This window comes from Sturnus vulgaris, chromosome 5 (genome assembly GCF_052056855.1).
Source record: "Sturnus vulgaris isolate bStuVul1 chromosome 5, bStuVul1.hap1, whole genome shotgun sequence".
Lineage (NCBI taxonomy): Eukaryota > Metazoa > Chordata > Aves > Passeriformes > Sturnidae > Sturnus > Sturnus vulgaris.
Genome location: NC_142247.1, coordinates 39,335,304 through 39,348,925, shown reverse-complemented (window position 1 = coordinate 39,348,925; position 13,622 = coordinate 39,335,304). Strand labels below are relative to the sequence as shown.

General features: G+C 33.4%; 2 protein-coding genes across 6 annotated transcripts in view; one reads left to right on the top strand and one right to left on the bottom strand.

Annotated features, from left to right (window-relative positions):
• Positions 1-10,747, top strand: part of LRRN3 (leucine rich repeat neuronal 3) — a 32,088-nt gene extending 21,341 nt beyond the window's left edge. Inside the window, exon 2 of the mRNA XM_014871175.2 lies at positions 7,780-10,747. Coding sequence (XP_014726661.1) covers positions 8,131-10,257 — 2,127 coding nt within the window. The 5' untranslated portion in view covers positions 7,780-8,130 and the 3' untranslated portion in view covers positions 10,258-10,747. The remainder of the gene's footprint in view (positions 1-7,779) is intronic.
• IMMP2L (inner mitochondrial membrane peptidase subunit 2) overlaps positions 1-13,622 on the bottom strand; it is a 409,528-nt gene that overhangs the window by 234,130 nt on the left and 161,776 nt on the right. The window lies entirely within an intron of this gene.

Here is a 13,622-nt window from a genome sequence, read left to right as displayed (position 1 = left end):
TTCTAGAAAATCAAGCCAAAACTGGTCCGAAATCTTTCGTTCTGGCCATCTGCTAGAAGCATCTGGTAGCTGGGTACATGCACCCACATCCAGAACGTGACTGCTCTCTTGCCAACTATGTGCCTAGGTAACTGCCAATATGTGCTTCTCCACTGCTAACATGACAACTGTCAAAAAGAAGCTGAACATGTACGAATAAATCTAAATTAAACTAACATATTACTTTCCTAAGTTACAGCCATCATTTTTGTACAAAACTGTTTGATAAAGGCAATGATAAAAAAGTCACAAAGTGAAATCTGTTTAAGGTTAAGAACTACAACAAGGATACCAAAGATCTAAGTATTTTGAAGAGTTATTGGTAACATTTTGGTCTGTTTTTTCTGACAACTAGAAAATATATATGTAATACTAGTGATGTGTTATATCTCTATATAAAAACATCAGAATTATACATGCAATATCTGATTCAGGAAGAAGAAACAAAATAAAAATCCGCTCAGGTTCTTTTTAAAGTTTCTTTTTCTTCATCCAAGTACATAAAATTATACATAGTTTAATAGACATGCACTGAATATATTGCAAGTGGATTTGGAAAGCCATATTAAAAATTAGAACATAAATGACAAGTTAAAATACAAATGGTAAAGAAATGTGTAGCTTCCATTGAAATTCATTCTCTTGTCCTATAAATATAATTTTCTAAAATCTCTGCTCAGTAAAATAAAATAAAATAAAAATTATTTTGTGCACTTTATAGTAAGAGAAGTAAAAAATAGATGGTAACTTTAATTACTGAAATGATTAATTCCTTTGTGAGATCAAAGTAACTTTTCTTCATCTTTTGCTGTGACATTTGTGAAAAAGAAAGATGTATTCATTGGCTAGGTAGTGTATGATTAAAAGTTAAAAGCACATGAGAGACAGAACAATAGAAGGAAATTCTAAAATCAAAGATTAGAAAAGTAATGCAGGATCATGATAGTAAACTACTAGACTACGCCTAAAGGTGAAGAATAAACCCAAGGATACTCACAAATTACCACAGTGACTTTTTTCTCTCACCCGTCTGAATCATCAGTTGTCCCTTTCCTTGAATTTAATTTTAAGCTCCATGGAGTAAAAATCACGGTTTTGTTTAGCAGCAAGTGAACACACAAGGTTATGTGGTCCTGACCCACTGCTTTAGCCCCAATGCACAATGATGCTGCTGACACCATATTAATAATGGTAACAAAAATACTGGTTCTGTTAAGCTTTTTGATTTTGAATGACAAACATCTTACTGCACATACAGGTACTCCCAAAGATGTCTGCTATCCCATGGTCAGTGATGGTAATCCCATTTGAAATAAGCTAGTAAACATCATAATATTTTTCCATCTTCCATTTAAAAAATATATATTTTGCTAAATGTTCATTTATATCCATTGAAAAGTTATTCTAGAATAGCATATACAATAAATATATATACACGTATATATATGTATACATACACATATTACTTTGGATTCCATTTAATCTTTTGCTTTCATCATATCTACTTTGAATACTGTCTTTTCTAAGCTCTAAGATTTAATAGATTACAATGTTTTTCAAAATACTGGAATGTAATTTTTGATTGATACAGAAATGAGAACTATAGTAAGATCTTCATGAATTGTATGTGGTGATAATTCCTCTGATGTCTGCTCAACTCCATTAAGAGACATTAAACAAGAACAGTAGAATAGTAAATCAGACTCAATTAGTGAGATAGGTTAAATCTCATGTAAATGTAGCTGATCACAATGTTTTTCTGAATCTATCTGTATTTGTAACCTCAAATCACACAATGTCCATTGATATAAAAATTTTAATGATTTATTTTACCTTGTCATTCTTGCAATGGTCTAAGGTATGAGAACGTGTCCTGTTTTACAGACATATTAAACATTCCAAGATTGTGGCTTTCCCTCAGGCAAATTTATTCCACTTAAGGAGAAAAATTAAAAGGAGGTGTAACAAGTTCAAAAAATAAATATAAATACGCGTGCTGAAATAGTTACTCATATAATTCCAATTGCTTCTAGGGCTGAATACCAGCTTTGCCATTTCTTTTACATCTTGCACGTAATACTATTCAGGGCCAGCCTGAAGTTCTAAAAATCAATCATTAGTAAAAAAGTAAAGTGGATTTCCAAAATTAGTCAAGGTCTCAATAGAGAGCCCTACCCACATTTTTCACAAATGTCCTGATATTTCAGGTACTCACTTTTGAGATTTTCAACCTAAGACATTTGACACTAGTGTTGAACACCTCAGAAACACAAAATTTCTAGAAAATTCCCATTTGTCTTTCAGTGTGAGCCTATATCTTAGCTACATGTAGGAATATAAAATATTAAGAGTGTACTACAGTGAACTATTAATTTGTATTTGTAAAGAGAAACAGAATGAAACACTTTGTTCCAGAGAGTGGAATGAAAGCAAGACTGCATAGGCTAGCAGAAGTGCTTTCCATTTTTACAGTTCCTATATCATTTTCAGGAATCCTCTCAGATCAGCTAGTATAGCTTACTTCTATAAATATTATTTCAAGAACAATTCTGTTATGAAAATTATATCTATCTCTTACATTAACTTTTTGTGCTTTAATGAAATATGTCAAATATATAAGATGCTGCATCTTTTTATTAATTGTAGTGTAATAAAAAATTCCCCAAGGAAGGAACTTTTTTGGTTTTTGGACCATGAAACAAACAAGGAAAAAATGCCTTATAAAACTATCAGAAAGATGTTAAATTTTCAAACTTCAGTCTATATATTTCCATAACCAACATTTTTAGAAAATCCAAAAACCCCCTAAGTGCCGTAAGTAAAATCAAGTAAGTTATGGAATGTCTCACACCCAATTTTTGGTTAATGACATTTCCAGATTTCTGTCCATAGAACTGCTCAAAGTGGATATAATGACAAGAATTGAGAAGTGCTCTTTCAGTTGATGTGTTTGAAAGGTAGCTTTGTATGAACAGCTGTGTTTTCAAAATGCTTGCCACCTCTAAATTGGTCCTTGTGAAGTACACTGTTTGCCTTATTGCCAGCAGAGCACATTGCACTGTAACTGCTGCATTTTTAGTTTTTATCACTGTCTCTCTAACTGCTGAAGTGGAAAAGAACGATTGCCAAAACCTGACGTGTTTCTTTTCCTTTCTGCCCACTCTGACTTGGTTCTTAGCTGTCTGTCTTAGCTCCAGTGATGAGAAATGTTGCTCAGTTTATTCATTCACTGAATGTCTTTTCCAGCTCAAATAATGGTGATACCCTCTTGTAAATCAACTCTCCAGCTGTCGATAGCAGTAAATAACTAATTAAGACATAAGAAATAATTAGGTTGCAAAAAGTCACACACATCAGGGTACATTTTTCTAAAAGCAAGAGATAATACCTTAAAAGCAAGAGATGCACCACATTTAGTAAGACATCAAGTATGGGTGACAACAGGGATGGACCTCCAGAAAAAAGCAGATAATCAGTTCACAAAGATTTAAGCAGTTTTAGTACATAAGTTCTAGTACATGAAATCAATAACAAAAATTGAAGCACTAATAAGGAATAGTAATTTATTAGATATAAAATACTTAACCTTTTTATTTGCAGACACTAGGAAGCAAACCATGCTATTTCATCTGGATGAGGAAATACAAGTACAATCAGAGTGCACACAAAGATATATAAATGCAGCAGGGTAAAGAATTACATCAAAGACTGCAAACCTATGATGCACAGTTCTTCCTGCTGCTTGTGCAGAGACATCTATCCTACACCTCAGCTTACTGGTGATAATCTGCTGTGGAGCCTTACATGTACAAGCTTCTCTACTGTGAGAAAGTTCTAAGAATAGTAGAAGTTCTAAGAATTGCTTAGAATATCACATCAATAATCTTGAGAGGTCACCAAAATCCACTAAGAAGGAGTTAAAGCTGACACACTTGCATTATTTGAAAGAACTTCTTTTTTAAAGCAAGAAAGAAAATGGTTTCTTAGCACAGAAACCTTTATGTATGTAAACCTCAGTTACTTTAAATACTACTCAAAGTAACAGAACAAAAACTGTCAGGGTCTCTGTGTCGTTCTTATATTAGTACCTTTAAAACCGGACATTCAAAATACAAAATTTTCACGTAAAACTCTAGATGGTACAAAGCACTCAGCTTTAAAGCACCAGAACACATTAAAAAGCTCTGAAAATCACTGCTAATAGGAGCATTTACATTCAATTTTTATTCAGTATTTAATATTACTGGTACATTAATGAAGAAAAGGAATCAATGCATTCCAGAAGTTGAAAGTAACACAAAGTTATTTTTTTTTCCAATACAAACACTTATCTCTGTGACACCACATTCTTCAAGGAAACTGAATTTTGCATGCAATTTATGCTGCTGAGTGCAATTTACATGAGGTTTGTTTTGTTACAGTGAATGACAGCTCACTTTTCACTTCAAAATGATTTGAAGACATCTCGAGGTTGGAAATTAGCTACATACACACAGATACACTCACATAATCAATGCAACCAGTTAAGCAGTTATACTGCTGTAACTTGGTTCTGGGCTTTGATCACTTCAAGTGGGACTGGAAAACTTACATCAGCAATGCATGTTTACTTATATTCTTAGTCAAGATGTGTATTGGAGTCACACTATAATACTGTTATAAACAAAAGATCCAAAAAAATATGCCACTCAAAGCATTATATACAATTTTTGCTGTTGTATTGTATCACTTTTTTATGTACTCTGTCATGCGAAGAGTACTACTGTCCTATGATTTCGTTTTAGGTTGTCCTGCCAGAAGCATGGTGATTCTTATGAGTCTCTTCCAGCTTAACATATTCTATTCTATGATTGTATGATCTCATAAGCCACCATGGATGTCCAGTCTACTCCAGAAACATTATTTTATTCCACACTTTGAATGACAGTTAAAAACAAGTAGTATTTATATAAAACAATACATAGATATGCCACTTTTTAAACAAAAAAATCTTTCGCAATTGAAACAGTGTATTTTGGAATGATAGCTGCAGGCTGGAAGTGTCAAAATTATTCTACAATCTGTTATTCAAGCCACTCAACCTCAGTGAATATTTTACACGAGACAGAAGCACTTTAACCAAAGAAATAAGAAAGATTTATGTTAGAACACCATATGAGCTTGAGCTGGTGACTTATTAGCTAAAGCATTCACCAGAAATAGAAAGGACATCAGATTAAATCAAAATGAAGCAGAATTTCAACCTGGATCTCAGCTCTTCTTTTTTTCTGCTGCCTTTTGCAGAAAGCTTCTCTGATATGTATGACATGGAAATATCCACTGGTGCCCTTACTTTTGGTTTGCGAATCCCATAGAAACTAGAATATAAAATCAAGAGTATAAATACAAATATAGGAGTATGTTGGCTCAAAAGTATACAAAAATGTAGTTTATGTACTTTAAATGGTACAGCCTCTCAGGTTCCTGGAACATACATGAAAACTCCATCTTGGTCCATATTTTATGTTTCATGGTGGCCAATAGCAAATTTCCAGGAAGGGACAGAAAACCAGGTCAGCTGTATTGTTACACTTCCCCAGAATGCTTTCAACAAGTACTTCTACTGAGCAGAAGTCCCTGATCATCATAGTGGGATCAAAAGAGTGAGATAAGATATCTGCAGTAGCAGTCTGTTGAATCTCAATTATTTACAATTCAGGTAAGATTTTCAATTATTCGAAGCATACATTTTGCATCTGTCATGCTAAAAATACATGTAAAATACATATAAAAATACATCTTTAATATACAATTCAATTGAAAATACAATAGCCAATACGAAATTTACTACAAGATTATGTATCAAGAGCATGACAAAAAAATTCCCCCTCACATGGCCATCTTCTTTTCCCCTTAAACAGGAAATTACATCCGTGCATTTGGCATAGAATGATTTCTACTACAATCTTTGGTAAATGTGACAGTACTTCACATAGTATCACCTTGCCTCCTGTTAGCAAAATTCAGAGCAAGTTGCAGGCAATAACTTTTCAACACAAACCTTCATTTTTCTGCAAGCCTCAAGTTCATTTCATTTCCCAGAACAAAGGAACAGATTATATTTTTACTATTTCAGTCAATATGTCTTAGCATTTTAGTATAAACTGGGCCATGTGCATAAACACATACTATTGATCTTCAAAACAGCAGAATGTTTTCTGTATGTTTATCTCACACATTGTCTGTTCATTCTATTAATAAACTTACATGTTAAAATTAAATATTAAATGTCCTTAAATGCATATAACACAAAGAACAGCCCCAAAGACTTGCCAAACATACTTCAAATTAGCTCAATGCTCCTATTACTTTACACAGTCCAACACCTTCCTTCTGAACTGTTACAGAATGCATAAGTGGTCACTAAGCCAAACCCTCTTGGGCTTGGAAAGGGCCTGGAAAATCCAAATGCTTGACATGTAACTTTTGCAGTTCTAACTATCTATACCAGCAACCCTTTCAAAATTATTTAGCAATGTCAATTAAGCATTGGTCCTATGGTTTGTAAACAATGTCAATGTGAATTTTAACACTAAAGGCAAGGGGAGAAAGGGCATAAATGTGTATTGCACAACAGTCTTCAGAAACAAAGTCTGGATGAAGTTAAGTGTGAAGTCTGTATTCTGAAGTAAAATAAGCAGTGAATGTGTACTACTTTATACAAGAAAACACAGAAGCTTTTGTATTACATGCGTTGGAACAAAATGTACACTCAAAGTCGGATTTATTTTATTCCACAAAAAGAAAGTACATACCAAAAATCTGGGAAGCACACATTTTATGCCACAAGTAGCATTGATACCACAAGGTTTCAGTCCTTACTATCATTTGGGACCTGAAGTCCGTCTACAGACTTCAGATTCTTGCAGAACTACAGAGCAAAGAAGTAATTCCTAGTGTAATTTTTTTTCTTATCACTCTGAACACACTTCTTTGCTAATATTCCTTGCAATGGAGGTTGTTGAAGCCAGAATAAGAAAGCCAGTGATTATCTTGAATTTGCCAAGATTACAAGCTATTTATTATAAAGTACATATTTCTTTCTAAATAACACTTTAAAGAAAAGGAAAAAAGTTTTCTTTCTAAAGAGTAGCTACAAAAAGTATTAAAAATTATAAAACCTGTGGATTTTCAATTTCATATATTTATTTTATATATTTAATATATATTATATATTGTATAACTATCCCACAGGCTTGCCTAAGAATGTCATTAGGAATATGTATTAATCCAACCATTCCATTTCCCTTTGATTATACATAAATTACATTCTTTATAGTTACAAACTTTATGTAAAAAAGTTTAATATTCATGCTCTGTAGAATTTTTCTTAGTGTTTACATTTTCAATGCCAACAGAAATTAGTCTGCTTCTAGTGATAACTGAAAGAGAAAAGAAAATATTTTAAAGGAGGATAAAATATGTAGAAAAATCTCACTGATATAGTTTGCTTTATACTCTGTGGATCTTCATCTTTCTGTAGAACAATGCTCCACTGGATGTATGACAAGCTAAAAGTCTAAAGACATATTACTATATTAACTTAATTTATGCTCTCTGGATACCACTATAATACTCCAGACACCACAGTAATTTTCTTTTCTTACTTGCAATAATTAACAGTAGAGAGCAAAAGATGGCTAAATTAATTTATAACTTTACAGTTTCTTATACTAATTATTTCCTCTTCTTGTATTTTAGGTCATCCTGTCATTCCTGCAAACACTAATCAATCATGGGATTTGAAGTTAATACTACTAAATAAATGAATTGTTTAATCTCCTATGACCATCTATACATACTTCATCTTCACAAAGCTCATCAATTTTATATCATCAAGGACAAAGTGATCTTCATTTCCACAAAATGCTTCTTACTACTGGACAAGTTGGTTACAAATTTATCACTTATCCTCAGGAAGGAAGTCCTTCATGATCATCATTTGATAAATGCAAGATTGTGCTTTATTAATTGACCAGGTCATACTGAATTTCAAGACCATAATTGTGGAATACTAAAGGGTCTGTTACTTTCCTGAGCATTTGAGCTAAGATGAAGGATCTGCAACTCAAAATTAATTTACTGCTTGGTCTAGTTACCACTGCTCTACTACAAGCTGTGGGAAGAAAAGCAGACTGCCCAGAGTCATGTATATGTGAAATTAGACCATGGTTCACCCCCAGGTCTGTCTACATGGAAGCTCCAACAGTGGACTGTAATGATTTAGGCCTTTTTCATTTTCCAGCCACACTGCCTGCTGACACACAAGTTCTACTTCTACAAACTAATAACATTGCAAAAATTGAACACTCAGTAAACTTCCCAGTGAATTTAACTGGTCTAGATTTATCTCAGAACAATTTATCCTCAGTGACCAATATTAATCTTAGAAAGATACCACAGTTGCTTTCAGTATACCTTGAAGAAAACAAACTTACTGAACTCCCTGAAGAATGTCTCTCTGGACTCAACAATTTACAAGAGCTTTATATTAATCATAATCTACTTTCTGTGATTGCACCAGGAGCTTTCATAGGCCTCAATAATCTTCTCAGACTTCATCTCAATTCCAATGGTCTGCAAGTGATCAACAGAAAGTGGTTTGAAGCTACTCCTAATCTTGAAATTCTCATGATTGGAGAAAACCCAATAATCAGAATTGAAGACATGAACTTCAAGCCTCTTAGCAATCTGCGTAGTCTAGTTTTAGCAGGTATAAATCTCACTGAAATACCAGATAATGCTTTGGCTGGCCTTGACAACTTAGAAAGCATTTCCTTTTATGACAACAGATTTGTTAGAGTGCCCCACATCGCTCTTCAAAAGGCTACAAATCTTAAATTTCTGGATCTAAATAAGAATCCCATAAACAGAATACGACGAGGGGATTTTAGCAATATGCTACACCTAAAAGAGTTAGGAATTAATAACATGCCTGAACTGATTTCTATAGATAGTCTTGCTGTTGATAATTTGCCAGATTTAAGAAAAATAGAAGCAACCAATAACCCCAGATTATCCTACATTCACCCCAATGCATTCTACAGACTTCCCAAGCTGGAATCACTCATGCTCAACAGCAATGCGCTGAGTGCCCTGTACCGCAGTACAGTGGAATCCCTGCCTAACCTCAAAGAAGTCAGCATACACAGCAATCCCATTAGGTGTGATTGTGTCATCCGCTGGATTAACATGAATAAAACAAACATTCGTTTCATGGAGCCAGAGTCCCTGTTTTGTGTAGACCCTCCCGAATTCCAAGGTCAGAATGTGAGACAGATACACTTTCGGGAAATGATGGAAATCTGTCTTCCATTGATAGCTCCTGAAAGTTTTCCATCTACACTGGATTTAAAAGCTGGCAGTCACATCTCTTTGCACTGCAGAGCAACAGCAGAACCAGAACCTGAAATCTACTGGGTAACACCATCAGGAAACAAACTTTTGCCTAATACTGTCTCTGATAAGTACTACATTCATTCTGAAGGAACGTTAGACATAAGTGATATAACACAAAGAGAAAGTGGCTTATACACATGTATAGCAACAAATTTAGTTGGGGCAGACCTAAAGTCAGTCATGATTAAAGTGGATGGTTCTTTCCCTCAGGAACACAATGGATCTTTAAATATTAAAATAAAAGACATAAAATCTAATTCTGTTTTGGTTTCATGGAAAGCAAGTTCTAAAATTCTGAAGTCCAGTGTTAGATGGACAGCCTTTCCGAAAGCTGAAGATTCCCGGGGTGCACAGAGTGTTCGAATACCATCTGATATAAAGGTATATAATCTTACACATCTAAATCCATCAACTGAGTACAAAATTTGTATAGACATTCCCACTATCTATTCTCAGAATAGAAAACAATGTGTCAATGTAACCACAAAAGGACTGGACTTGGAAGCAAAAGGCTATGAAAAGAACAACATAATAGGATTCCTTGCCTGCCTTGGTGCTCTTTTGGGAATCGTCTCTGTGATATATCTCTACAGCTGCATCTCTCAAGATATGAACTATGGCATTGGACATAGCTATCTAAGGAATTACCTGAAGAAACAATCCTTTTCACTCAATGAGCTTTATCCTCCTCTAATCACTCTCTGGGACACGGGCAAAGAAAAAAGCACAGCAATGGAAGTAAAAGCAACTGTAATAGGTGTACCAACAAATATGTCATAAATATGTCAGTATATCACTTAATTTCTGAAATAAAAAGCACGACTGTATTTGTGCTGAATAAAAAGGCAACAAGAAAAAATATTTCTCTTAGGAACTAGATTCCTGGACTTAGTTGCTGCCAACAAATGGAATATATATGACTCAGTATAAGAGAAGAATTTTAATTAACTGGCTTCTAAGGGTATTCTACCAACCAAATAAAATTAACTTCATATTCTAGAACTTTCATGGGACATTTAAGTCTGGAATACAGTGGAAGTAGCCAAGAACATTTTCTGTATTTTTTTTTTAAATTATTATATAAAAGTAGTGGAACTGAGCAATACCTCCTCCTGTGCTGTATTACACAAAATAGTCACGAGTTTTTGCAGTGAACAGATATACTAGGGTTGACATATGGTGTAATGAAATGGACAAATTCTGTAGAGTAGACACAGTGAGTATGTGAATTTTTTTTAATGAGAAAATACATTTTTGATTAAAATCTAAATACTTTCTGTGTTGTTTGTTTCTAAAGAAAACACTACACCATTCTGGGAGTTCGTGTCTGACAATAAACAAACACATTCCAAAGTCTGATAAAATATCTCTTTACATATTCTCCTATTCAAATGCTAATCGGAGAACAGAAGCTATTTTTGCTGATTTTAGGCTGTATAATGTTTCTAACAGAAACTAAGTTTAGTGATAGTTTTTCATCAAATTTCATTTACTCTAAGAACATTATAAAGGCAAAAGGGATGTTGGAGATGAGTCCACTTAAACCCACTTAAATTAGATTTCAGCATGGATATTCGTTAATTAATAGTTCTTTGATCCTTTTATTTGGCACACTTTTATGTGTCTGTGTGAAATACTTCTGTTCTCTTAGCAACACGTGAGCCTGCAGATCTTTATTTCATTATATCTGTATTACATCATTTTATTACTACACAGAAGTAGTCTCTTCTAGAATACATGGCAATGCTTTCCATGGCAGTACTGTCACCCACCATCCATATAAACATAACATCTTTAATCTCTACACAGAAACATCTCCATGATACTAGCCATTTTCCATGACCAAAAGTATATTTTCCTGTCAAAATCCTCACAGAAGCAACAGGTGAGCAATGGAATTCTTGTGTAGTTGTATATAAAACCTGTTCCTTTGGTGTATACCCTACAAAAGTCTGAAGTCCTTACTCCAAATCCACCTTGTAGCTTTAATAGCATAATGCACATTAACTTGCATTTTTGCACAAACATGCCAAAAAAAAAAAGTAACAGCATTTTTTTCAGCAAAGTAGAATCTCTTAAAAATCATAGAAATAACTTACTTATGCTAAAGTGTGCCTTTTCATAATCTCCTCATTTAAATGAAGGTTGGTTTTTTCCTACACAAGGCATAGGCCTAAAATGCTCATGTATTTCTTTAATTGGGATGTTTACTCTTTTTAATGGAGGTAGAAACTGATAAGAAGCTATATTTAATTTCCTCAGAAACAGAAAAATATTGTTACAAACCTATGCTTTTATTTATTTCATAGTTTTTTTCTCAGGAATGCATTAAAATGCTTTAATGCTTTAATGCATTTAAAGCAGTACTTACTGGTTATGCAAACAAGAAAAGAGTAGGAATAGATTAACTTTTCTTTGGCATTTGACAGCAAACCTCATTTTGAAATGGACCACTAATGAAAGAGAGAAGGTAAACATAAGTATTTGAAATATCTGGCTAGGAAATATCCAAAATAAAATACTAAAAAAACCCTTTTAATTCGTTTATATTACTTTTTTCTATCAGCTACTAGCCTGAAAGATAATGTTTTGTTCATAAAAAGATTAAGCATTTACTTTTTGGTAAAAAATTTGCTGCCATTTAAAAAATAAATTGCAATATTTCACCAGCTAACACAGCCAAATGCTATCTTACGTAGCAATATTTCAGTTTCTAGTTTAGCTAAAAGGAAATCATGAAATGAAAAGACAATTCCAAAAAGTACCCATAAAACCTAGATAAGAGATTGGAGAAAAATATGTTGATTTATATCCTAAAAGGAAATTTCCATTTCCAAAATTCTCAAATAAAACTTACTCTGCTTTTGTAGTCTGAAGTAGTGATCTCAAGATAACTTAATATAGAAATTGAGATTCTTCCCATAATCTTGTGCTGGCCAGTAAGACAATGATCAACAATAATCTTATAAAATGTTATTTTTATCTGAAGCCAGAAGAGACATTTCTGAAAAAGGCTGCTATATGGTGCAGAAAATAAGTTCACATACCAGACAATCTAGAAGAGCTGCGAGAAAAAAACTGAAAAGCAACACCGTCAGACATAAGGAAGAAAAAAATTCTTATTTTTGAATTGAATAGAGTGGATGTGTGGCACTGACAAGACAAGAAATTTTACATGGAAGAAAGTATACAGTAAGTATGAAAAGTTAATTGCTAAAATGGAATAGAGGAAACAGCCATTAAACACAACCCAAAAGAGCCAAAAAGAGACTGAATTTTCAATCTTATGCTAAAGATTAAAAAATACACCTGAAAAAATATTAACAATTGCATGCAGCTTTTGTAGAGGTCAGAAACCAGAAGAGTAGAAATATATCCAAAGTAAAAAAAAAATCCTGGTATTGCCTACTAGGTAGGAAAAAAACCCCTCACATCTTTCTGGAATACAAGTTTTGATAGGTTAGTCGACTGATGTACCAAATGTGTAATTTGAATAGCTTTTCCTTTTATACCATTGGAAATAATTGGAACCAATTTTCTCAAGAAAAGACTAAACAGATACTCAGGGAAAATGCTAAACTACAACAAAAAAAGAGAAGCATTATCAAAACAAGAGAAAGATAATCTAAACATTCAGTAAACATGAAATAAAGACAGAGAACAAAAATTAAGCTAGATGACTAAGCTTATGAAAATTAAAGAAAAAAACCACCAAACTTTATTTCCACATATGACAACTACAGAAGTTAGATATTAAACAAGAGAATTGCAATTACAAATTTATATGGATAAATTCAAGATATTACTGAAACTTGGCAAGCTTTGCATGACTGGAACGTTAAAATACACAATCATAACCTGTCTAGTCAGAACTGTGCTTTGAAACTGAGACGTGAGCTACTCACTTCACCTTCAATAAAAATTCTAAAGGAGTTGCGTCCTCTTCAATGTTTCCATTATAGGGCAGTGTGAAAATGAAGTACCAGACTATATTCTGTCCATGGTAAGCTGCACTTCAGTATTCTGAGACAAAATGTACAGCAACCTTTGTAAACAGCATAGGCATACAGTAAAACTAGTAATGAATAATGAAAACAGACCCTATGGTGTGCGACTGACTATGGTTATGTTATTTTTCTGGTTAC